At 38.6% G+C, this 27,699-nt stretch overlaps 1 protein-coding gene across 1 annotated transcript in view; it reads left to right on the forward strand.

Annotated features, from left to right (window-relative positions):
- The window catches only part of MTHFD1L (methylenetetrahydrofolate dehydrogenase (NADP+ dependent) 1 like), a 139,218-nt gene that overhangs the window by 53,551 nt on the left and 57,968 nt on the right, over window positions 1–27,699 (forward strand). Inside the window, exons 20-23 of the mRNA XM_031611998.2 lie at window positions 4,100–4,211; window positions 24,827–24,966; window positions 26,649–26,690; window positions 27,590–27,690. Of these exons, the coding sequence (XP_031467858.2) occupies window positions 4,100–4,211; window positions 24,827–24,966; window positions 26,649–26,690; window positions 27,590–27,690 (395 nt within the window). The remainder of the gene's footprint in view (window positions 1–4,099; window positions 4,212–24,826; window positions 24,967–26,648; window positions 26,691–27,589; window positions 27,691–27,699) is intronic.

The following is a 27,699-nucleotide window of genomic DNA, read 5'->3' on the forward strand; positions in this document are numbered from 1 at the left end:
TTGGAGAAAAGTTAATGTATTTTATTGAAATTTTGACTATCAACATTACGTAGCTGGAATATCTCACACTGTTCTTTGTACAGTGAGGAGTTGTCAAGTGTGGAAAATATCAGCATAGTCCCTAGATGATAAGTCTCTTTTTACAGCATATCAAAGTCATAACTACATTTTTGCTTTTGTGTTTGAATAGTGACAACTTGTTATTCTCAGGGAATATTAGAATTTAGATCATAGTATGTGTTTCTTTGCTATAGGCATCCTAATTTGTTTCTTCTGCAAAAAACATCTGTTCTTTCATGTGTCTGCATGAAGCATATACATGTGTCAGAAGTTAATACAAAAAATTCACCAAAAAGAGCTAGAGGTCAAAGAGAATCAAAATGCAATGGCCTGAAATGTGTATTAAATCACCACCAAGATGACATATTGTGTATTAAGCATCACTGACACATTAGCTTCTCTAATTGCACTTCACATACCTGTTAGAAAATACTGTTTTGTTATAGTGTTCTAAAAGACAATTACTATTGTAAGAAGAGTTTATTTCAATTGACAGGCATTTTGTTCTGGCACTTACATGCTTTTTTTTTTTTCCCCACTGTATTTCTTTATATTCACATTTCAATGCAATTAAAAATTTCTGCCATTTATGTGGTACTGTTTCCTAGTTTGACCTATGGTATGGCTGAAACATTTGCCAGCTTTCATCAAGCACTATTGCTTGTTAGGAGGCCCCTGACTGCAGTATCCAAGGATATTTTTCCCCAAAATTATTCTTATGCAGTTATTTTTAAAACTACCACCAGCTCAGAAAGCTGCTTCACACTCTTCCATTTGAGAACTTTTTTTCACCCTTTTAATACTGCTGGCTTGCAGACTAATATTAGTCACCTATCTGAGAACAAAAATCTCCAGCTTGTCCAAATCTTTTCAAAGATAACGCTGTACTTTAGGTGGTGCATGCCTCTTGGACTGTGGTGTTGCTTGGGTGTAGAAGTACAGTGGTCTATTCTTGCTGCTTATTCATTGTTGCTTTTCTTGAGCCTTAAGCTTGTTTCGTGTTCCATTTTGTGACTAAATAGCTCTCATTATTATTTTTTGTTAAAAGCTTGAGTAGCTAATTTGGTAACACTAATTTTTCCAAAAAAGAAAAGGGGTGTATCTGTTTAGAGTCTTCCAGAATGATAGGTTTTAAACCAGGCCAACCCTACTGTACTCTCAGATGATGGATGTAATAATATCCCTTTTGCTGTAAGGATCAATGTCTTTCTGATACGTGTGAATTACAAGTCTTCTTTTCTCACAAATCAAAATGAGGAGGTGTGAAGCCCAAACTACATTTGAAATAATCCTAATAAGCAGCATCCAAAAGAAGAGGAATTTCAAGTTTCCAATTGCAAGTAACTGGGAAACATAATCCTGCTTCCTTCAGGGAAAAACTTCTCAGTGTAAGTGTGAAGACCTTTACCACCAACACTATGAGGTGACAGCAGTAATATCAGAAATCCTGTGAAACAACGATATGGATATTCAGTGTCTGCAGCACAGAAATAGTGGAAAAAAAGAAGCAAAATAATGTCATTACACAGAACACAGACATAGCTCAGATTATGTCATGAGCCTGTTCTGCAAGTTAGGGATGAAACTTCAGAAAGGCAGATCCACTTCGATGTTGGGGAATGGCAAAAAGGCTGTCTGAGGAGGGGCAGCAGGAAGGCTTCTGGATGACTTCTAGCTGATATTGACAGTTAATTTGGTATACTGTAAGTATTATTGGCTGTGACTGCAAGTAGCCATTATTGAGAAAGCTATAATCTGATCAAGAGCCTTTTTATTGGTATGCTGTTGAGCTGTGGTGGTGTGGGGAATTGCTTCTAAGAACCTCTGAAAAGAGGGAAAAGTGACCTACTCAGCAGATGTGCACTAGCTTTGAAAAAACTTTTGCGTACACTGGAGAAGAGGTCTAGAAGTTGAAAACTCAAAAAAGACTGAATAGCAGTCCTGTGTGGTGATTGACTGTGTTTTATAAGCAAGAATGACAGGAAGATCTCCGAATGGAAAATAAGGGAAATACTAGCTCAGTGTTGTAGACTCTACCTACAGTAAATGTTGGCTTCAGCAGAACCTGTATCTAGTACTGAAGAACTGAGATTACTTTGTTTGAATTGCACATAATGATTTTGTAGTGTTTATCCACATTTGTCATGACAGATTTGTTCCTTTGTGAGCTGATCCCATAATGTTTAGCCTTTATTTATACCATGCGTAACAGAGCAGCTGCTGTATGGGACAACTCTTTGTAGATGCAGTCTGGCTGCTCTGCAATGGTCTCCTCATGTTACATTCAACGTGCCACTCACAGTAAGGATGGTAGTAAGTTTTATAAACATCCTTCTAGCTGCCAGATAACTTTAGATATTTATTGACAATCAGAGTTTATTTTCTTGTACTAAAACTTGGATAATTTCCTGTTCTGAGAACAGTCAGCAGAATGCACCCTTGTGCCATTCTTTGTTTCCTGACATAGCATATTAAGAATGTAAAGAAAATAAGTGAGGTGGCTGGACTGATAAAGAGTGACTGAAGTTGGCTGGGGAAGATGCTGTTGTCTCTATTCCAGGCTGTGCTGGAGGATCCTGGGGCTCTGCTGGAGTTCACTCTCTTAAGAACCTAGCTTATTCTCCTTCCAGGATTACCATGTAAAACGACTTATTTCCATGTCAGTAGTTTAGAAGTGTGTTTTGATTTCAATTATTTGGCAGGGGGTCTCTTTGGTACTGGTATTCTGGATGTTGGATCCCACAATCCAGATCTCTTCCCATGTGGTTGAAATCTTGGAAGAGCAATTGTGCTGCAGATGTTGTGGCCCTTCTGGCCCCTCTGTGTATAGCTGGTGAGGAATGAGCTGGGCTGCCCTTCCATTACTTGTGCTTCTGCTCCCATGTGTCACCTCTGCTGGATGTATGTGCTTGTAATGAGAATGGCACTGCAATTGCTTGCCACAAGAAATTAAGAATTCCTTGTGTTTAATGTTACTTCTTGAGTGATAAAACATGAGAATAAATCCTGTGGATTTCTATCTAGTAGTGAAAGTGTTATTTAATTGAATGATATGAGGGTAAATATTGTGTTAAGGTAGAAGTAAAATCTGAGGAAGGATAGGCTTAGGTTGGTAGAGTAGGGTAGCATTTTATTTAAGTAAGTTCCAAGCCCTTTGGGATAGAAATAATTTTGTATTTTGCACTGTACCTCCTGATAGATTAATGCCCAAATGTTATAAGATTTTGAAGGTGTACCTAGTTCAAGTTAAATTTTTGTATAAATGCATTAAACCCTATAGATTTTGCAGTATATAATCATAATCAGATGAAAAACAAAAACAAACTGAACGCTAACATTGGAGTGTTGTGACAGTAATAATCTATACCGTTCTTGTTACAGGGGATGATTTCTGGTTATTTACTTTTTCTGCTACTTTTCCACTATTTCTTCTCTGACATGTATGAGGCAGAATTGTCTTTAGGTTCTAACTCAGTTGTCTAGTCTCTGAAGAACATCCTCTGCTGATATGTATGTATGTTCCCCTCTTCCTACTTTCAGTTTTTAAAAAAAACAACAAAAAAACAATTTTCTTAGAACAAGTCTATGTGCCAGTGGCAAAGGAATGCTATGTTGTATGTGTAATTGCTTCTATAGGAAGCAATAAGAACAGGTGTTCATTGTTGTTATTTGTGAGAGATTTATATTCATTGTTAGTGAAATTAGAAAATATTTTCTATCATAACCTAAGTATGTCAGTAATGTTATGTAGTGAAACATGAGTGAAATACTTAAGTTATGATGGCAAATATTATTTATGAAAGAGAAAGGATTTTTTTTTTTTTTGTCTATAAAGCCTGTTTTCTTAACAATACTGCTGTGTTTGTGGGGCAAAGGAGAACAACAACTTTTATTATACACTTAATAGTTTCCAAGTTTCTATTTTCTTGCTCTGCATGCTTTTCGTTTGTATATTGCCTTGATTACTTTGCAAGTCTATTGAGTTTGTATTCTTACCTATCCATTAAACTAATGAAAAATATTTTTTTTTATCATTTAGGGAACACCAGTATTTGTTCATGCTGGACCTTTTGCTAACATTGCCCATGGAAATTCTTCCATTTTGGCAGATAAAATTGCCCTTAAACTGGTTGGGGAAAAGGGTTTTGTAGGTAAGTAAATATTTCGTTTGTTAAGCCAAGTTTTGTTTACCAACCAAGTTGGCTGGTTGACAAGCGGTGGTGTAAGTGAAAGGATAAGATAGCCATGAAAAGTGATAATGCTGGAATGAATAACTGTTTTTAAACCTAATAATCTTAAATAACAAAGTGAATGTGGGGAAAAAAACAAAACACTTCTCTTGCCCCACCCTTTGCCTCTAGTATTCCCGTTGTCATTCTGGAGTTAGCCAAACCTGTTAAAGACACCATTTTATTGAAAAAGGTGTGCTGTACTTTCTTGTGTTAGTATTCATCTGATCTCTTTAGATAAACTGACAAAAATCATTCACTTTGTCTGTTATTTCTCTGCCAATGTAGTAAGCTCAGCCAAATCAGGTTTTGGTTGTTCCTGAGCCAGTGCAGAGCAACAACAGAGAAGAAATTAGTGAAAGGAGGAGTAAGACCTCCTTATTTTGGTGACAAAATAAGCCATTAGGTTAGTTCATCCCTATTGCAGAATTTCACCATGAAGCCCTCATGTTTCCATGAAAGCATGTGAATGGGTGGGCTTTTTTTATGACAAGAATTCAGTATGCACAAGTCTTACAGAAGGTACAACAGTAGTTGTAGACAGGCAGAACCAACTATTGTGGTGGCAGGCAAAATAAACTTGTGGCTCGAGTGCTGAATGGTGAACCACATTTTATAAAAATTAGTTTTTATACTTAAACTTCAAAATTCTTAAACATATAAGGTGTTGCTAACTTGGAGTAGTAATGCCTTTGCACTGCTGCAGCCATTCTCGTCTGCCTACTGATGCCCTTCCTAACCTGTTATCAAAGAAATGCACATATGAAACAGATCGGGGAGGGAGACCAGGGAAACCACAACAGACCTAATTTGAATTAATTGCTTTAGAGCCAAATCATAATCCAATGGGAAAGAGCGATCAGCTTTCAGCTAGTTGAGCTTTCTCAAACTTTACTATGATTGCACTACTGCTCGTACAGAAGCAAAGGAGATAGAAGGTTCTTTCCATGCAGCTAGGAACAGTGGGAGAGCAGGCAGAAGCCAGGTGGGCTTAAGTTAATCCTGAAATTGCTCTTTGAATGCCTATGGAACAAAGCTTTTGAAGACGTGCACTAATATGAAACAGAAAGCTCTGTGTGCTAGTGCCCTGAATCTAGAAGAGAAATATATATGTGTATGCTTATGGCATACCTACATGTTGGCCTAAATTACATAAAGAGAACTAAATTACTTGAAAATCTTGTTTATGTTTAAATTCATGGCTAATTCTAAAAAGGATGAGGGAGATGTTTGCATTGTTATATAATGCCTATAGAACTTTTTCTCATAATTGGTCAAGCCTAAGTATTCACAGAGAGAGATTGGAAAGATTTCTTATACCAAGTTGCTCACTCATGAACAAGAAGATGTAAATAAATCTTCTTACAGGATACTTGAAAGCAGTAAAAATTATTCCAGTAAAGTATAAAAGGTTGAAACTCTGTTGTATATCATATTGGCTTTGGGAGGGAAAAATAAAAATAAATGAAAAATGTCATTTTATTAATCTCCAGGTAACAACAGAAGTGTTGAACAGATAGAAATTCTGTTCATCTTTATTCCATTGTCTTTCAGGATTGCTTCTTTTTAAAGAATGTTTATGGGTTTTCTATTTTCTTATTTCTGGCTGTTTTTTATAGAAATAAGTTTTGAATCTCCCATAGTCTTCAGTGCCTAGAAGAATTACTCTTCAGTGGAGCAGCAAAGTACATGCAATGATTTTTATTAGAGTATTATTAACAGTATCTGTTCCTAGAGTCAGTTTTGTATTGCAGTTAAGTTGATGGGACATGAGGTCTTCAAGTTTGTCTGGGAATGTCGTGCGTGTTTGCATATCCTTTTTAAAATGCCTGGTCTGGAAAAGAGTTGTTTCCTTTATTGTTGCTGTTGGGTCTGCTCATTTATCCTTTAAGAATCAAGTCTCTGCTCAAAGAACATTTCTGCATTTTGAGTACATTTATTTTATGAGAATAGAATTAGTAGTTCATTAAGGCTTATCAATTTGTGTATGGCCTTATAAAAAGCAGAGTAAAAAGTAAAAGTACTTGAGGTATCCAACATTTTTCATAGAACAGTGACTTTGTTTCTGCAATAAGCAGTCTCTTCAGTGGAGAAGTTATTTTTGTCTCATCTGAATGGAAGTAGGTTGACAGCAATCTTGGCCTAATTACAGGTTCTGGAGCCCAGAAAGTACTGCCTTGGGTTTGGATTTTTCAGTATTCGGTACTGCCCTGCAGCATTGAGAGCATATGCATGCATTTCATGCTTTTTTTTTTTTTTTTTTTTTTTTGCCTGGTATACCTGTTTGTCTTTAATGTTTGTTTTGGTTTGGGTTTGGGTTTTTTGGCTTTGTTTGTCTTTGGCCCCAGCTTTTCTCTTTGAGGAAAAAGTGGCGTAGCTGCAGCAGTTGAAAATCTTGGTGTGCTGATAGCAAAGGGCTCTTGTTCCAGACTTTGTTCTACAGAACACAAATCCTAATGAAACTGGGTCCAAAATTAGGCTACATTCTCTCCCCTGAGCAAAGAACATCACCGTGATTTTTAGATCTTTTTGAATGATATTAACAGCAATAGTTGCTGGAATGCTCTACATAGATTCTGCAGATAGTCAGTAGTGTAAATGGCTTTATTTAGTGGAAGATTTGCATTTTGACAAATTCACTTACTCATAATACTTTGGCAGGACACCTGGGCAGAGACTGTATGTAGCACTTACCAGTTTATTAAATGTTGTCCAATACTCTGCTAGCAAACTGAGGTTTGGAAGGACAGCTAGGTGTGCTCCAGCCTGCACTGAGGTCACATCCATGTGAACAGTGAGCCCTGTGCCCTATGAAGCTGCCCAGCAAAGCAGCTGGCAGGTAACTGCTCATGCTCAGCTCAGCAGACTGTGTGCCTGAACCTCGTGTTGCCATTGAAATTTGGAAAGAAGGCTGTTGTTCATACTGATGGTGGGAATTCAAGTCAGCTGTGCTGCAGATTCCAACTGTATGAATCCATTTAGTTACTTGCTTTTGCTAGAAGTAAAGATTTTCAGTGCTCTTTGTTCTTTTGCCACTATCTAATTGTTGGGTGTTTTGAGTCCTGTTCTCGCATTGGATCTGATACTCATTAGGCTCTTGGCAGAGTAATTTCAGTTCTGTTTTGCCATGTGTAGGGTAGCTGCTTGATCTTGTTAAAGAATCCAAGAAGCGTTGGGAATAGTTTAAGGTAAGTGGCAGGACTTGCATTGTCAAGAGAGACATTTTGGGGACCATAAGCTATGAGCTTAGCTCTCAGCCTTGTGCAGCTGCATCCAAAGGAGAAACATGAGAAACGTGTGACAGAAATCAAATCCATTTCCTGTGTAGTAGAATAAGTACTTTAATCTAAGAATGCTAGTTCATTCATGTGAGATGGATTTTTAATTCTTACATTTTATTTATAGCAGAATTACTTTAGAGCAGAACTCTACTACCTCTGTAGGCCATATTGTTCTCTTTTGTGTGGTCTGAATTTGCACCAGTTTCACCAATGCATATATTGTTTTCCCTGCTGGTTTAACAGCCTCCTTCCTCCAGCTGCTTGTTTCCAGTCCTGTGCAACCCCTCACTTTTGCCAGCACACCTGTTTCTGTGGCCACTTGATAAACTAGACTGGAGAACTGGTCTTGACTGAAAGCAATGACAAGAACAAAAACTTCCTGTCCTTCCTTTCCCAGACGATGACTGGGCAACAGTTGTACATGCAGCAGGAGGAAAGTGAGACAATATTACATAAGATGGTATTTTGATTGAAATATATGTTTATAAAAGTATAGCCTCATTTGGAATGATGAGGTACCAGTAAACTGCTGTAGATACAATAGCTAATCAGATGGAGCCTGCATGGCCGCAGCAGCCTGTCTCCTTTCTCAGCCTGTCCTCAACCATTTTTTTCTTGACTTCCTGGCAGCATAAACCTATTGCCCTTTTTGTTGGCTTCAATTTCTGCTGACTTAACACAGCAGCAGTTCAGCCTAGAGTCACAAAAACACCAGAGCTGGTTCAGGGGAGGAGTGAGGTGGGATGGCCAGCAGTGAGACACTGGCCTCAGTTCTGTAGGTCCCACTGTATGTTTGACTGCATTTCACTGCCAAGGCAAAAAAAAAAAAAAAAAAAAAAAAGCCTCTTTCCAAAAATGCTCATTTTAAATCTGACTTTTTCTTGCTTACGTTGCCTAATTCTCTGCTCACTCTGCAGCTGGAAATGCAACATGCTGTACCTTTTGAATATTGTCAGTGAATAGCGTTGTACAAGTCTGGTTTATAAAAATCTAAACAAAGTGCGACTGTTAAGTCTTGTTGTGAGTTCTCTCTAATGGAAAGCATTCCCTGCTTTGGAGTCAGGTATCCAAGGGAAATCACAGTCCCTCATTAATTTCAAACGACCTGAAGCCTCATACCTAGGTCACTTCAAATGTAGTGCCTTCTATTTACTGCCATGGAAACTATATCAGCTACAAAGAGTACAATAGCATTATTTGATAGAGCAAATTTTCAGCTACAAAACACTGTTTTTCAACAGCCACCATCATTAGCTATACATTTTTTTCCAGCAATGAACTGCATGCCACACATTAAAAATCTATTCCAGTGCTATGATGGCATTGTTGCTAGAAAAATATTGCCCGCGCAGTCCATTTTTCATCAGCTTAAACAAACAGAAGTCAGAAGATGCCAAGTCTGGACTATATTATGGATGTGGTAGGACAGTATAGCCAAGAATGGCAGTGAGCTCCAGTCTTCAAACTGGTATCATGTTGCAAGAGGAAGTTTGTCTTCTCTTACCTGACTGTGGAAGTTTTAGCCTTCATCTTGATCAGTGCTATGATGTAGCATTCAGAGTTGATGGTTTGTCTGGGTTCCAGGAAATCCAGAAGGATCACCCCTTTCTTATCCGAAAAGACAGTGCACATCACTTTACCTGCTGAGGGGTACATCTTGAACTTTTTCTTTGATCGGAATTCACATAATGTTACTCCAATAGACTGTCATTTTGAATCTGGCTCATAATGGTGACACATTGCATCACCAGTAATGATGCAATCTGGGAAACTGTCACCTTCAGCCTTGTGTTAGTTCAGTATGTCCTGACAAACTTGCATATGGTGTTCTTTCTGTTCCTGTGTGAGTATTTGTGGCACCTACCTGCGACAAACTTTGCAATATTGCACACTTCATTTTGAGTCCATTTAAGCTGATATTCAGCTCTGTACATGGTTCCTAGGTTGTATTCTGCCAAGCTGTGCAGATAAGCTGTTCAAGATGCTCTCTATTTCAGGTGTGACATTGCTATGCATGACTGTCTAGCATGTGGCTTGTGTTCCACATTGCTGTTGCCACTGCTGAAATGTTCCACCTACTGCTTCAGTGTGCTCACTCACACTTTGGTCTCCATCACTGTTCGGGAAATGTTGATGGATGTCAATGGGTGCTGTGTTTTCCACAAGGAGAAATTAAGTGACATACCTTTGCTTCATCTGCACTTCATGTCAGATTGCACCTCTGCTGCCATCTGTTGCATAACAACAAAATGTAGCAGAATATTGGAGGAGGGGCCAACCTATATTGACATACCACCAGCATCTGCCTCTGATGTCATAGGCCAGCATAATAAAATAGGAAGCGTTGCTTTCAGAGCAGCCACTGTAGCTCAGCTTGTCCATTCCATCTCCCATCACTGCTGCAAGTGTGAATGTCCCGTCAAAGTGGTCACACTGCTTGGGGAAAGATGTTATGGACTGCAGCATGCTGTACATATCTGTCTTGACAGTCATGATCCGGGCTTGCTTAGGCTGTTAAACTGATTCTAATTCGCTCGCTTTTGATTCAGCATCATTGTTAAACTTTGATGGTAACTGGGATCTCAGCAAAATATTTAGGAAGAAGAGCTGAACATTTAAGCAGAGTCCTGTATTATCGTGGCTGAATCACTTATTTTTTCTTTCATGTTGTTAACTTCTTTCTTCCCTAAGTTGTTCTTTATTGCTGTCTTCAGATCTAGGAGTGTCAGAGAGTAAAATCAAACACGTGGCTGATCCATTGAAGTTGGTGGATGCCTAAGGCTAAGCCTGGTGTGAAATGTGACTGAGGTTTTTACTGGTAGCCTTCGCGATATGTTTTCCAGTTACTCCAAGGCAAGAAGTGACAAGTGTCTTCGGACAGGCAGTTCACAAAGCACAGGGAAATGTGCCTTTTTCACAGTTGTGTTGCCACCCTGCTCAACCAACAATTTTCTTTTTGGGGATAGTTTCCTAGGGAAAAAAGCTTACTGTAGTTTGCAAGGAGGTGAAGGGTGTGGAGTTCTGTAAGTTTGCAAAAGGATGTCCCATATGGGGAGAGCAGAAGAAGAGCTCAAAGCAGCAATTTGTTCTGGTTGCTGATGTTTCAAATGTCTTGCTAAGGATGAAGATTTTTCTCAGAGACTGGTGTCTTGAATTGCACCCAGGAATAGTGGGGACTAGATTACAGAACCCAGTCTAATGTTTTGCCCTTCAGGTGCCACAAGGACAAGGTACTTGCAATCTTTGTTTATTCTTGTGAGCATGTACATTGACAGCCTTGCTAAGAAGGAAGAGGAAATATCAATAAACAAAGGCCAAAAAAAAAAAAAGAATAAAAAAAGGAACAACAAAAATAAATCAATCACAACAACAAAAACAGCAAAAAGGGGAGCAACTCTAACTTCGTCAACACAGAATGCAGTTGGCCACTCCTTGTTATGAATCTGGTGCTCTGCTCAGAAAGAGGTCATCATTTCTGTCACTTAACATATCCAATGTTGTCAGTGTCTCTTACATCATCTCTCTACTGGTCATCCATCCCTCTCTGCTGGCTAAGAATCACAAAACACTCAGAATGTAAAACTCCAAGTTCTTTTCTCTATCAGTCAGATTCTCTCTTGAAAGTTGTTTAAGGCAATTTGAAGGGATGAACTGGGTTTGTTTTTTTTCTTTCTTTTTTGTCAGTGAGCATCGAGTATCCAAGTGATGTTTCAAGGATAAAATAGGAAGAGAAGTAAGCTTCCCTGTGTCACATTTGTCAGTGTGTCAGGAATTATTACAATAAACAACTTGGCAGATTGCCCTGCCTGTCTCTTAATCCCGTGAAAGTGTTTCAGCTGAGGGGAGGAGCTGCAAATCAGAAGAATGTGAAGTGTGAATATGTTTTTTGAATCCTAAGCCAAACTTCTTCTGAACTTTTCGGGCTTAGTCTGTGTGTTTGGTAGTTGCTTTCCTTCCAATTCCTAAAGAGTGTATCTCATTCCACCCTGTTACAGAGGATGCTGTGCTAGGCAAGGTTGAGTCTGATGCTTTCTTTCCTAGTACAGTATGACAAGAAAGCAAGAGAGGGTTATTGTGAATAGTTGGTGCTGTTTCTTTAGTTGGCCCACTTTTTTAATGGTGTAATGGTCATAAATCTTAATGGTATAAAGTTAGGTAGAAGCAGTAAATTTTTAAAAGCTAAATAATTGACTCTTTATTGCACTAGTGCTCTTGTTAGAGTAAACTGATGATGCTAGCTGCTTTAACTATCTGCCCAATGCATACAAACTTGTATTTCAAAAGGTATGCATTTTACATACTCCTGGAGCAGACTTTATATAACAAGTTTACAAGCCACTTTATAAAAATAGTATGTGTTTAATACACTAAGTGAATAATCTTCAGTAGACTTTTGAATATCATAAAATACTTCAATCTTTTTTCTTACTAGTAGTCTTTTCCAAAAAAGGAAATAAAACCCAAATACTTTTGCTAAGAGTCTTTTGGCACAAGTACAATATGTGATATATTACATTTAAACCTTCAGTTCAAAGATTTATTTTTAAAATTTTTGTTGCTGCCACTAGAAAGAAGATTCTTGCTGTGGCCCTTTAATCTTTATGATTCCATCCAGTTTTCACATTGCATTATTCCATCTCTGACTTTTCCATGGTCCTTACTTTCCCAAGAAACAAAATGTTGTGCCACTACATTCAAGTGTTTTTCTGTTTGAACAAATACGTTTTTTAGTTTAAGTGTGTTAAAGTAAGGCTAATGTTTCCTGATATGAGGTGCTTGACAGCATTATCAGAGTGGGTGTTACTGACCTACTCTGATACTTGTGTGTGCTACATACCAGATAAGGGGCATTCAGAACTTCACAATGTTTTCTCTGGCCCCATTCATAGTGCAGCTACCCAAGCAGCTGTGGTAGCAAAACTGTGGCAGTGGGCTGTGGGGAAGGAGCGTAATGCTATGTTAGCAGTGCTGCAAAGCTGTGAAGATCCTGGTCTAACTTGCACAAGTCATAGTGGTACCACAATCTGCAAATGAAGTGATCTTTACTTCTGGAAGATAGATAGGAGCACCCGTCCTTGGGCCTTGGGTCCTCTTTCTTGCTCACTAGCAGACAAGGAGAGAAGTGCCCAGTGCATGGCATGTCACCACCAGCACATGTTAAGTGAGCCCTGGCAGCAACTGATCTTGTGGCCAAAGTACTGTTGTGCATGTCAAGATGCCTCCTAACAGCTCCATCCTGGAGCTAAAGCTTTGTGGCTCTAGGTATGTAATCTCAGCCTCTGTGCCTGCATGTATAATCCCATTCTTTTTGGTTTTAGTTTATAAGCTTTCTGGAGCCAGGGAGGGGGGGAAACAAGAACTATCTCACTGTTGCTTATGGGAAGATGCGAAGTGGAAGATTTCAGGCACTACAGTAGTAGGAACTTTCAGGTGATGGGGCTTTTGCAGAGCCACAGCAGCTGACTGAAAACATAAATGTGCATCAGGAGTTCACTGACAAGCTGACATGGTATTTTAATGGTATGTATGCTTTATGCTCTTCTCTACCAATCACAGTCATAAATTAAAAATATGGATTGTATAACTGTTATGGCCTATCCATTATTATTCTTCCAGGACTGTTCTCTCAAGATGAACATAGATAGGAAAGGACATTCAGAAAGTAGATGGAAAACTCAGTTCCTAGTAAATAAAACGCTGTTCTACTGTGGAGAAACTGATGACTTTGCAATTTCTGTGCTGTTGTGTTTTCCCCTTCCTTCCCTTCTCAAGCTGGCAATCTCACCTCACTTGAAAACTCTCAACTTCTAAGAAGCAAATAAGCAGCTCTTTGTTCTTCTGTTACCTGCTGGTTGTATTGCTTTTATTTATAAGAAGAAAAGAGCCAGAGGTTAAAAAATGCAAACAGTAAAGCATCATATGTTCAAAGAGATTCTCTTAATTCATCACTTAGCAAAGGAAATAAAGACAGGCTCCCTAGCTAACAGAATTATTTTTGCTTAGGGTTATTTGGCAGAAAATCCATCATTCTCTCTCTCCATTTATGAGTTTTTCATATTGGCTTATACCCTTTAGCAAGGGTCAGCAGGGCATAATATACATAGAAAGTTCAAGTCCCATTTCAAAGACTGAATTTTAATTTTAGTGGATGGTTTATTTTTAATACCTTTTGAAAATTAAAGCTGTTTATTAGATTTTTGTTTGTTTGTTTTAATGGCTTTTTGATACTGAAATCTAATGTTCTTTTTATGGACTACTTGAATAGAAATCAGGTTTGCTCAGATGTTTCCATCGTGTCAGTCTCTTTTTTTTTTTTCTAATTTATTTTCTGAGTCTTTATGAATCTGCAGGCAGGAAGGATTTGTTTTCTGAGAGCTTTTATAATTAAATCGTTAGCAATGTACAAACATGAAGGGGGAATATTTATTTCTGTGCGTGTATTTTCTGATCTTAACCTTCAAGGCCCCAGAAAAATCAATGCAAATGTGAAACTTGATAAGAACAGAAATGTGTATTTCCATTTTTGATTATGGCAATTATAGTTGGCAGTGTTTCAATATAATCTACTGCATGTTTCTATTTAACAACATTGCTTTTCATTTTTTTTCCATATGCGTGTGCACACAAAGTGTTCAGCTAATACACATTTCAGAAAGAACTTTTGGAGCAGAACTCAGAATTTTTTTTTTCTTCTAGTTCTGTGCTACCCTTTGTATCAGCCCAAATGAAGTAACAGTATGGTCTGAGGAAAGGAATCAGATATCTCTTCAGATGATCTTGGAAGAAAAATGCACATCAAATTTTATTTGCAGGTGTTTTGTTTTTGCCTTGTGATTTTTATGAAGTAGTCTATGATAAGAGGCAATATAGAAGAAAAATGCAGTGATTTCTCAGAAAGTATGCTGACTTCAATTTCTTATTTTTAGTATTCAAGTAACTAACTATGTGTGCTACTCTATGCTGAGAATTTCTGAATAATTTTAATTGAAAACAGTATTTCTCTTTGAAAACAGAAACCAGGCTTGCTTACACATCTGATCTTATGCCTTAAAAGAAAGAAAGTTAAAAATATCACACATTCACTTCGAGGGAAATTTATTTCTAAACCATTTCTAAATACTTAATTAGATTGCATATAATATTAGACTATATATGGCTAGTATGATTTGTTAATGGGAAGAGTGTTGATTTGATAAATAGCCAAAGTGCTTTTGAAGGTCAGATATTGACAGTATTTGAAAGCACTCAGCATCTGTTCTCTGATTGTATAAAATATCCTAGCTGGTATATCAGTTTGCTGTTCTGACCTTGTCATTATGGATAATTTAGTTTTTCAGTTTTATGTAAATGCTATGTAACTAATATAAATTGATAGAGAGAATAGATTGGATTCAAATGCAGGAAGAGAAAATGTGGGTTACAACTATTTTTAAACTTTGGGCAGCCTATCTTTATATGCTGTGTCTTTCTCTGAGTCTCTTTATACTTATATTCTGTGCTGGCAGCTTTATTGAAGCTGACAAACTCAAACTTCTCAGCTCTGCTTCCTGCAGGAATATGGCCCATGCTCATAATGTATCTCCAGCTCTGACTGCAACCTCTAAGTGAGAATGAAGCTTTAGGGATGGAGCAGATGCTTTATATGCGTGAGGATGCTGAATCTATCTACTACATCTCAAGCAGAGCTCCCAAGAGGCTGAATAACAGCTTCATAAATCAAGGGTTGCAAGTTCAGCTTTTTCTGCAGCCAATTAGAAATTCAGTGTAGGACTGGGGGCCCTTTGCTTGCACAAAAATATGGGGGAGGGCTGAGTATAAAAGAGCAGCTGGGATGACAAGATGATGGGCAATTAAGAAGAGGAACTGAAAAAATATGTATATTAATAAATTATAATGTTCACCAAAGAAGGATCCACTGGTAATGTACAAATATTTCAAAAATGGTAATGGGTAGGTTGCAGTGGGAATTTTGTTGCCTTGATTACATGAATTGTGGTTAAGTAGAAAAATTCACATTAGACATTAAACAAATGGCTTAGCTGTGAGCAATTGAAAGGATTTGACTTGTAAACTAGTAGAATTATGGTTTGGTTTGAGTTTTTTGTTGTTTTGTTTTTGTTTTCCGTGGGGAAATCTATATGGGAACATTCTCTTCCACATGGGATTTGTTGGTGTGTGACCTTAGTACTGTCAGTCTCCTCAGTCTGTGACTCCTTCTATAAGATAGATTACATGCATACACACACATGGTTCAACAGACGCAATTACTTTCCACGGCAATTTTAACCAGCTGAGTCTGTTTCCTTCATCCAAAAATTCCAGGAAAAACAAATGATTATTAATGTTTGACACAATCCATCAATCTTATACTTTGAGGAGAGATTCAAATGCTTGTCTTGTACAATGTATTTTAAAAATTTTGGAAATTAAAACCATGCTAATACCATACCTACCAGCAAAAGATGCAGGGAGGCTTACATCTGAAAAGCTTCCACAGATTCTAGAATTGCTTCTGCTGCATTTATCATGAACGTGAATATTTCACAAAGTTTTTGCAGCACAGTGGGCTTACATCACTGGCTTTTTACTCTCATCTGCTCCTTTCTGGCTTATGTTACATCTTCTCACTGCCAGGCATTTTTTCCCATCTCCTTAATAGTACTAAAAGTATGTGGTGCTTTATCTCTTTGGAAAATCATTCCAATGTCTTAAATTGTGGATGTGCTTGAAACACATATTGCACTCTTGGTAGAATTTCCACCAGCAAAGAGCTCTCCTGCTAAGCTCTCTATGTGGCTTTCTGCAGTAACTTAAATCCCTTGCATTGGATATTGCACTGGGTCATCTTTTCACCAAGACAAACTGCTAGAGGATGCCCCTCCTCATGAATTTCTGAACCATGGCTCAGTAGTTTAGGCAAGAACAGTGATGAAGGCATCCCTCCCCAGGCCTGTTATGAGGGGAAGAAGTTCTGTCTTCTAGCAGAGGTTAAGTGGAATAAAAAAAACCCACAGAACTAGCTGCTCCTTCTAGGAGGAGGATTCACTGGATGTGTGTGCTGAAAAGATAACACCCAAGTCGTGGATGCAATCATTATCATAGGAAACAATCACTCCTGGGATTTCAGAAGAGCAAAGTGAGGAAAACATGAGCTTTAGTAAGGAATCTAGGGGACTGGGGGAGCTGTAACAAAGTGGGAGCCCAAGGCAAATAGTTGCATGTGTTATGAGGTAGATTTACACTGAAATGATTGATGACTTGATGCCTAGCATGCCTCGGGTGATTGCACCTAGTGACAGCAGCATTGATCATTCTGATCTGACTGTGTTCTTTGTTGTGTGGCATCCGCTGCAGCCTCAGCGGACACCACTCCCCACTATCCCTGTGCAGGCACATTTGGTTTAGCACCAGGATGAGGAGAACTGTGGTTGGCCAGTAAGGTGATTGCCTGACCCTGCCTCACCTGGAAGGCACATGGAAGGTAACAGTGGTTAGTTGAGTGGATTTTGTCTCTGAGTTGCAACAGGCTTTGAGGATTCCTTGAGTAGCTGCAAAATGTGTATTCAGCCTTTACTGCCTTGATCATCACTCATAGCCTGATTGTTTTCTGAACAGCAACAGAAACACACATCATCTTCCAAGCCATATGCTGAATTATGCTATCTGGAGAATAAGCTCTTTTTCTTCCCCACTGTCCTGCTTTATGAATCAGCGTGATGTTAGTGCTAAGACAGGTGTTAATCAATGGCCTTTGAAATGGGTAGAATGCTTCCAGGGAGATCTTCAGGCTCTCTGCCCACCTCTTGAAGCGGGCATTTTCCTAATGGTTATAATGCGGGGCATGTTCCAAGTGCATTTTCTATAGTTCTTCCTGGGAGAGAGGGAGGAGCCAAAATCCTCAATAGAGAGCAGATGATGAGAGATGTATTTGGGGCTGGAGTTTCAACCAAATGTGTCTTTTAAAAGGCAGAGTAGATGAAAGTCTTGTGGTAGGATATGCAGGGAAACAGTCCAGTTGTGATGAAACTTTGGGTAATACTATAGGTGATATAAGTTAATACACTTCTTACAGCTTGGGAATTGTTAAAGAATGGCCTTAAATGAAGATCCATCAGTGCTGCTGTTAATCCTTCCATGCAACTCCAAATAAAAAAAATTGGTGAGGTTTTAATTTCGTAATTACCGGAAGGCTAATAATTCTTTGCCAAAGGCCATGATGATCTCTTAAGGATGAGATAATGTAATTGTCTTATTCCGATGTCATTAATTGTGCTCCATTTTAGAAACATGGTCATCTATCTTATGAGCAAAAGGATACTTTGTTACCTCAAAAGAAACGTGTTATGAATGGTGAAAGGCTGCAACCTGAAAATCACAATTCTTTTGTTTGAATTTGTCTGGGTCATATTGTCACATTCATGACCATGAAAAATGCAGGAGATCTGAAAAGGAGGAATTGTTTAAATTTGATAAATATACTCAATATGCATTTAATAGCACCTATGTAGGAGCCAATACAACATCTGAGTAATGGGTCTTTGCATGACTAGGACACAGAAGTTAAGAAAAAGTAGGTGTGAAACCCACCAGTCTTAGAAGAGGGACTTGGAGAAACATGAAGCCACATGCAGCTCTCTATATTTATATTAGAATGAATTGTTTGTGGTTATAAGACATCTTCAACTTCTTTTTAATCTCCAGTAATAAATCTAAATAACGAGTTCATTACTAGTGAGCTGTGAGAAGACATCAAATTTTACATTCAAAATATTAGAGCATGGTTTGACAAGGTGGCAAGCAACAAGTTAACAGTTTGGCACTGTTGAAGTGGGGCTTTCCCTCCCTTCCTTCCCTGGCTTCTGCTGCTTGTTTGAGCATATTCAGACACTTGTCTGGTCTCACGTGAGCTGATTCAAATCTAACCCAGTGGGAAAAGAAACTGTTGTGTGTTTTTCTGTTTGTTTGTTCTCTGGTTAGCAAATTCCAACAGTTTATCTTCCCATTAGATGTGTGCCAACAACCTGTGAGAAGTCCAGACAGTAGGGAGGGGAGGAGGGCAGAATAGTTGAGAGGGAGCAGAAATGCCCCTTTTCAGCAAGACAGGGTACACATTCAGTTCAGCCACAGTGTCAGACCATGCCCTAAATTGGTGTGGTGTAGGTAGAAGTCATCTGTTGCACTTCTGTGTATTTTCAAGAGAGGGAGGAGGCAGGCAGAGCTGGGAAGATGTGCAGAGCATACTTTATATCACACGGTGCTACTCCTCTCAGCTCCTGCGTTTTCCAGTTTTGATTTTTTGCCCCCTGAATTTTAAATCCAGCATATGCAACATACATATATAAGCAGGTCTGTAAAAACCACAAATAGGAATTGTATCCTTAATTGTGAGAGAATCAAGATTTACAGATTGCCTTTGGCAATCTCGCTTGCAGAAAATAAAATGAACTTTCTGCTAGTTTTCTGTCTGTAGCCTGGGAATAATCTGCACAAGTTATTGTGCGTATTCATTTGTCTAATAATGGGATGCTCTTGGAAAACAGTAACTGCTAACAGCAATTGGTTCTTAAAATGACTAACCACAAGAAGCTGTGCTATAGCTTTTAGCTCCTTATGTAATACTGTTATGCATTTAAATGTTAAGATTCCACATTTTTTTGGAAAAAGAAATGTTTCTGAGTAGAAGCTCAAAATTACATGTTAGGGGATCCCAAGGGAATGGACAATTAGCTGAAGAGTAATCCTGGAGCCAAGCACCCTGTGTGGTGTTTGCTCTTAGGACAAAAGACAGAGTGCTCCTGCCCATTGGGAAAAGTCCTTTGGAGGATGACAGCACAAGTCAAACTGCTGGCATCACAATGTAGGGTTGTGGAGTACTTGAATGTAAATCTTTTTTTTTTAGCTGATGTCTTTTGGTTTTATGGAGAAGTCAAAAATTTTATAGATTTTTTTACTCCAGAGAAATTTTTATCAGCAGAATTCTCTCTGTCAGAGCCTGAGAACTGCAGCTTGCTGGTAAGTGTCGGGACAGGAGGCAGACATTTCTAGCACCTTTTGTAAGGGCTGTTTCTGCATTGGATTGCTGCCTACATGCCACTGTAGAGACATCCACGCAGAGTCTTGAGTGAATGGTAATCTAATATTGAACACAAGCTCACTGTCATTTCGTCTGCTTTCAGAGAACAAAATTCATTTTGCTCAGGGCTTCCTTCGTGGAGCTGTCAGACTGTGATGCTTTTGACATGAGAAAGTTCCCATATCTGCTGGTTCAGTCTATTCCATTTTCTCCTAGTCCTTGTTGAGACAGTGGGCAAAACTACAGCATATAACTACCAGAGCTAATTGAAGCTGTTTTCTTCCTGAAAAATGCTCAGCCTTAATATAGGCACGTGTAGTTTTCTGCTGTTGGACTTTGTGTCCAGTGGTGATAGAAACAAGTGTCAGTGTTGTATGCTATCTGAGAATGCATCAGAAGAAAAATCAACAGGAAAACCAGGAGCAGGGTGTAAGAAAGGGAAAAATATCTGTCCCATTCCAACATCAGTCATAATAATTTCTGTTCAGAAAAATTGCCAGTCAGAATGAATAGACATCCCTACCTATTACTAACAAAGATATGATATCCTGTTAAATGTCACAGATCGTTCTAGTTTATTTTGGCAGTTGTGCACGTTGGCATTTTTCACTTAAACAAGAACATATCGGTACAGTACAGTGAGCATGCCTCAAGCTCCAAGTTCACAGTTCATGTGCTTCTGTGACTTTGAACTCTTCTTTTCCTGAGTACCAGCAGACAGCTGCACCAGAACAGATATGTTTATATATGGGGAGTAAATGGCAGCTCAGAGTTTCCATTTCCTTTTACATTGTTCAGGAATTCAGACTCACAGTTCTTGTCCTAAAGCTTCACCTCATGTATATGCATCTGACTTAGCCCTTTACAGTACAAATGTTTTGTTCTGACATTGATTTGTTGATAGAAAGTGCTGACTAGGGAGAAGTTACTTTCACTAGATGTTAGTCTCAGTTTACATGAAATCTGCTTGTCAATGAAATAATCTTAAAAAGGGGAAAAATAAAAATTCGAAGATCACTTTCTCTAAGGGTTTAAGAAGTGGGTAAAAGTGAAGCTAATATAGGACTGCTTTGTGTAGATATAGCACAATATATGTATTTTTCGTGGAGAAAAAATTACTTATTTTATTAGGCATGGCTGTGAAATCTAATTAGCTGCTTAAGCCATGACACTGAGTATTTAAGCTGTTGTTGTGCATAGGTGATAAAATATTCCCAGATGTGTTCAGCATGGCAATTCCATCAAGAGGTTATGGTAATTACAAACAAGAAACAAAACCATTAGAGTGATTTGTTCATTTGCTTGAACTCTAAAGTGGAATTAAAGACTTCAGCCAACAGTATAAATTGAGCAGAGAGGAAATCCTTGCTCTGACTTTGTGCTGCCTGGCAGACTTCATCATCTCTTTTGCCCAGTTATGAGCTTTTACTTCCCCTTTGTACCTAATTGGCATGTTTCAGGTTCTTATTGTGAATGAAAGCTGTGATCTATTGATTATTTTGGTAGTTGAACTGGGTCAAGTAGAGGTTGTGAAAATGTTCTGTAGAAAGCTCTGTAGCAGTTGTTGTATTTTGTATACTGTTACTTTGAAACAAGATCCCATGAGTTGCTCTGATGTGTGAGAATGAGCTCAGCTTTTGGTTGCCCTCATGTGCATCTCCTACCAGAGAAATTACTTGAACTTACTGGAATGTCTTGATTGAATTTATTTCTGATATTTATTTCTGATTGAATTTATTTCTGAGGATGTGTAGGTGTGTGTATTAATTGCTAGATTTCACCTATGGGCCATGATGAAAAGTAACCTAATGGTAATGTGCTTCCAATACATGTAATTTTAATTTTTGTCATTCTGATGTTCACTATGATACTTATGCACTCTATGTGACCATGTAGCGAGACAATCCAGAGAGCTGTAAAGGCTGAAAATTATGCCCAGAAATTAATCTTTTAGTACTGTCTAAGTCAGTCCAGACTTAGTGCAAGGGGGAGATTTGCAACAGAAGGCAAGGCCTGGGAACATAGCAGCCCTGAGCTTCATTGGCTATGTTGCGTTAGGATTGCTGTCTCAGGCAAGCACTGAACTGCATATACCTGTGTTTTTCCTCTGGGCTTGCTGGAGGTGAATCATTTACCCCTTTACTTTCATCAAAATTACTGTGCTTGTCAGGAAGAAATCAAAGCAAGCAATTCATGTCATGCCAGCATCCTCGTCTCTGTTACAACAAGCCTCCTGCAAGACAGCAGTCTGGGCAGCAGAGCTTTAGGGGACCTAAGAGGACAGGGCAGTGGGATGCTGATGCTGGGTGACTGGTGTGTGTTGCATGGCATGATGTGGGGGCTCCACACCCAGAATTCAGCCACTGCAATTGGTGAGGTAACTGCACTCTTAGTTATCTGATGTACTTTGAGAAGTACACAGAAGAGACCATCATTCTGAAAGGCAATTATAAAATGATTAAAAACAATAGCAAAAAACCAACCCTGTTCAGACATGCAGTAGGAATTGCATCATAAACTTCCGTTTAGGTGAGGTATATTTTATCAAATCTTCTGCTTAGATAGATGTTGGTTCCCAAAATCTTCATCAGAACACATACAAACTGTAATTATCTCCTTTTCAAAAATCATATACAAGAAATGATAACAGGAACAAAAGAACCCATGTATTACTTTGCACGCCTCTTCTTTCATTTAAAATCATTAGCTGTTTTATCTCACAAACCCTGGATGTAGGCCGGCTTAATGCTTCCACTTGATGGTCCGTATTTGTTTTTCATTGTTGCTTTAATTTGAAAGCAGGAAACAGTATGAAAGTAATTGTAGTAAGTGTTTCAGCACAAAGATTTTAAAATATAATAGCTTGGCATATTACTCCATCTTCTCCCTATTCCTCAGAGGAAATAAAATGGACTTAGTAGCTTTAATCCAGGCAGCTTTGATACTGCATCCTATTTCCTTCCTCGCATTTGAGAAAGCACTGACTTTTCCTTCCAAATTGAGAAATCCCATTCACAGCAGTCATTTTGGTCACTTTTCTGAACACCCACGTTGTGTTCATTTTTCCAGTGCTGTGTTGTTTGCGTGCATCAAGTTTAGGCAAGTCTGCATTTTGCCCTCCATATCAAAGGAAAGCATCACAGAGCATCAAGATATATATGTAGAGCTAAGCAGATAAGTTGTCTTGGTGTTTGCCCAGGCTTTTGGGGCTGTGTGAAGGGAGTCTGCACCTCGTTGGAGCCCTGACGTGCTGCATGTGCCATTCTGGCTATCCCTGTTTTTTGCTCTCTGAAAGGTAGGGAAAGGGGAATCCCAAGTCTAAGAAAAACTGGCACTTGTAAAAGCTTGTCAAGGAAGGGATTAAGTCCCTGGAAACTTTGCTTGAAAATGTTAGGAGACTGCTGCATGTATATGCTGGCAACATCTGTAAGAGACAAATTATTTTCCCACCCTCTCGAGTACTTGGTAGTTTATCTGTTGTTTATATTAAAGATGGATTGTGCTTATATGTTCCTGACAGAGCTCTCATTAATCACCTTGTGCAGTGTAAGAGAATGGAGGAGAAGAATGGAGGTTACTGGAAAGTAGATGTGATCACTCCTGACATTAGCTTTGCTGTTGTGAATCATTGTGTTTGTGTAACTTCTTTTGTTGTTGTTGTTTCTTCATTGTTTGATGTGTCTATTTTTTCAGGGCTATTCAGAAAAAAGATAATACATTTATTACAGTGTTGTTGGGGGACATAATTGCTGTGCTACTGTTTCAAGAAATTTCAGCTTCCCCCATGCCCACTGTCCTTTTTTTCTGGCTCTTGCTTCCTTCCCCAACCCCAGTGGTTTCCTCTATTGGAGCAGAGCCTTTCAGGCTCTTGTTTCAGCCTATGCCAAGCAAAGGGCTGGAAGGGGCTGGTGGCAGGAGGACAAATGCACTAAAGCTTGGGTTTTGAAAAGCCCATCAGTTGCCAACAGAGAGACCTTCTTCCACAGCAGCAGTACTGGTCTGGAAGCATCCTCTGTGGCCCTGCCAAAGGGTTCCAGCCCTAAAGTGATCAGGCAGTTGCTTGCGATTCCTTTCAAAGCATGGGAGTACAAGCTGCTGGCAAGGGGGAGAGGCTGAAGAGGAGTTCACTGAGTTTTTCATGCTGATTGGTGTTTGGGTTTATGAGGGCATGTTACTGGCCCTGCTTGGAGACAGGTCCAGAAGCCTTTGGAGCACGTATTTTACCACTCTGGCCTGTCTGTTTGGAAGCCCCTTCACACCTTCCAGAAGCATGCTTTAATCCTATGTCCTCAGTGTCCTAGTGGGAAATACTTATAGTGGAAAATTTTCAGCCAAATTTCAGTAAATCTAATTCCTTGAATTTCTGAATTGCTGTATGCTTATGTTTGCCAGAAGAACAACTTTTGGGGATCTCAAAAGAGGCAATTGAAGTAATTGATATTTGACAAACCAGAGCAAATTAGCTCTGAAGAGATTGTCATTTAATACAGATTATCTTCTATTTTATCTCTGTTTCTACTGAAAACACCTTTGTTTGGCATATTCTAATTCTGCACAGATTTTTTCCTGTGTCACACTAAATTAATGTCTGGCAGCTCATTAGTGCAAAGTCCTCTTAGAAAATTCACTTTTTAATAATAGAGAAAGAAGACTGATACATGACTGTAGATGCTGGTTTGTGTTTATAATTAAACATCCATTCCACAAAAGAAAGAGATGACCAAAAGTTCAGCAAATCCAGTGGAATTTAGATCAATTTGTTGTGGTGGAAGCACATTTTCAGTGAAATCAAAGGAGAAGAAATAATGTAAGGAAGTCAAATATATGAATTTTCAAACATTTTAAATAAATTTAATTATACAGAAATAGCCATTTTGGTGAGCTAGATGTTTGTAAAAGACTTTGATGTAAACTAAACTGAATTACTTGTATTTCTCCCCCCCCCATGTGACTACTTTTGGTGGCATATTGTACATATCAAGAATAAGAGAATTTATTTCTGAGTCTGGAATAGTTTTTTAATCAGGCTCAGTAATATAAATAAACCTCTATTTGAAAGTTTATCCAAAAATGAAAACTGGTGTATATTTAAAAGCACTGTATGGTAACGTAGAAGTATCCCCCCACATTTAACCAGAAGCATGTTTTACGTGTGGTTTTGTTTTGTTTTTAATGTTTAACAGTAACTGAAGCTGGCTTTGGTGCTGACATTGGGATGGAGAAATTCTTCAACATCAAATGCAGAGCCTCTGGCTTGGTTCCCAGTGTGGTTGTACTCGTTGCTACAGTGAGGGCTTTGAAGATGCATGGAGGTGGGCCAAGTGTAAGTTTGTCACCTTTCTTTAAAGACAAAATCATTGGTAAAGTTTGAAATATATGAAATATCTTCATTTAAGAAATAATAGGGATAGTTTGTGGAGCACTGATCAGATATAGTCTCCAATTTAGTTCACCATATAGTTGTTGCTTCTAAAGGTACTGCAGGAGTGGAAAGACATGGAAAAGAGGAGGAATGAAAGTTCTGAAGAAGTACTACATCTTTTAAGAGAGGGAAGTTTGGTTGTATGGAGGGGGAAAAAAGCTAAAAAACATGTACTTTTTCTTTTCCCTGCACATTGAAATAGTGTTTCTAGGTGCACTGAAATAGTCACAAGATGGCAGGTTGGCAGATAAGGAGGAACAAGAAGAGAGTTCAAGATGCAGTATGTGAAGTAGGGAATGTTGTTAATGAAGGTTTTGAGATTTCTTTCACTGGCAATCATGGGAACCCATTCTGTCCTTTTAGTCTGCTCAGGGGATGCTAAAGTAACTGAAGCAAGTGTGCAAGTGTTTCCCCAGTGTATCCAAAGTCAGCAGTGTATCAATTTTTGCTCTTCAAGCCAAGGTGATGCTTGTATAGATTACTGATTCTAGAATTACTCCGAGGTCATGTAATTAAGGTGAACTCTGCTAGCCAAACAGACAGACAATAAACTCCTAAAAATACTGCTCTACTCAGCAGCATGGAAGAGAATGATGCTGCTAGGAAAACAATCTGAGTAAAAATTCTAGAACTTCCTTCACAGCCACAAAACTGTGGACTGTGTGGTCATTCTTATAGCAAATCCTCTCATAGAGCAGAGGTTTCCCTTTTTCAGTCTTTAAAGTTGACATAATTTTATAACTTTCTATCATTTTAGACCACTTCTAATGCAAATTTTGTTTATTTTAAAATAATTATTAAAATAATTTCTCTTTATGCACAGAGGAACATTTTTTGTGTTTTATCGTTCAGTCTAGCAAATACATTACTTGAATGACTTTTTAGTGATCTCTATTTTTGAGTAGAGATTTCATTTAGTTATGTAATACATCATAGAGGCACCCAGAGTGATGGATATTTTAACTGCCATGGACCAAGGCCAATGCCTGGGACAAAAGTGACCAAGTCCAATCTATTTGGCTCCAGTCATACTCTATATCTGTATACCTTTTTGCTTCTCAGCAAAGTAAGTTACTTAACATGCAATTTCTTGCTATTGTCAATAATTACATCACCCCCAGAGTAAATGTTTCTCTTCAGACTGTCTATGTTAGATATTCCTTTAGCCTGCTATTGGAAGTTGTTTTCCATTGTCTTTGCATTGCTGGTGCATTATTAAGCATGTAGAACAGGGTTTTAGAATCACAGAATCATAGAATGGCCTGGGTTGAAAAGGACCACAGTGATCATCTAGTTTCAACGCCCCTGCTATGTGCAGGGTCGCACCCGCAACCTTGGTGTTACAGTCTCTAATAAATCTTCAACTGGTTGCTGAGTCTTGCTGTTTTAGATGCAATGGGAGGTTTTCTACTGTCTTTGTATCAGTGTGACTTTTAATAAAAGAGAGGCTGTAATCAAACTGTTACATTTGTGCAATGTTTATACTTTCAGGTGGCATAGAAAATAAGCAAAAGTGCACTTCCAACTCTTTAGAGTTATGATATATTTTATTAAATCTATGATGACTTCAATTACCATTGCAGGTATCTGCTGGTGCCCCTCTGAAAAAAGAATACACAGAAGAGGTAAGAGGAGCTTTTATAAAGCTTTTGGAGAAGCCTCGGGTTTGACCATAACATGCTCTAATACTAACACTCAGTAAATATCTTTAATGAGCATTGCCAACAATTAAAGCCATTTAAACTTTCCCCAGACACTTGGTGTTATCCTTCTTGTGTGTGCTGTTTGTGTGACTGCATGGTAGATTGTACTGAGGAACTGAACCAGCTGAAATATAACTTTTCAGTAAATTTTCCAGGACCAGTAAGTTTTTGGACTGATCAGCTCTTCATTCCAGTCCATCAGGTAGCCTCAAGCAGTTCTGGCATTCATGGCAGTGCAAGGGCCAAGTGGCGCAGAGGTCAAAGACACTGAAATTCATGGCAGTTTAGCACTTTCATTAAACAGCAGGTTGACCTTGGCAATCACTCTTCAAACAGGAGTTGATTCTTCCAGTTTGTTTTCTTTGTCTCTTTGTTGTCCTCTGGTGTTTTAACATCCACACCCTTGTGACCAGTTTTGGCAACATCTGTGTCCATGGTATTTCTAGGAATCTCTAAGGAAACCTTTGGTCAGAGTAGAAAGGGAAGTGGAATAGGCCTATGTGAACCTGCCCACAGACCATTTTTTGGTATCATTTGTATCAACTGACAGCCTGCCATCAGCTGCACTGTCTTCTCATGTCTCAGAAAAAAGCAGTGCAATATGTACAAATTTTGGATGCTGTGTAGACAATTATGTCTGATACTTATTAATTTAAATAAGAATTAATAAGTACCGAAATGTTTTGTCTGGAAGCATTTTACTTGCCCACAACTGTCATGATCAGCACTGTTTACGTTCAGTTTAATTTATGGAAAATTCTTTGGCTGGAGCTGGCTTGATGTATCTGACCATTTCCATCACTTTGTATTTAATTGCATAGAACCTCCAGCTGGTAGCTGATGGCTGCTGTAATCTTCAGAAACAGATCCAAATTGCTCAGCTCTTTGGGGTTCCCGTTGTGGTTGCTCTAAATGTCTTCAAGTAAGTTTA

This window comes from Phasianus colchicus, chromosome 2 (assembly GCF_987193195.1).
Source record: "Phasianus colchicus chromosome 2, bPhaCol1.hap1.1, whole genome shotgun sequence".
NCBI lineage: Eukaryota > Metazoa > Chordata > Aves > Galliformes > Phasianidae > Phasianus > Phasianus colchicus.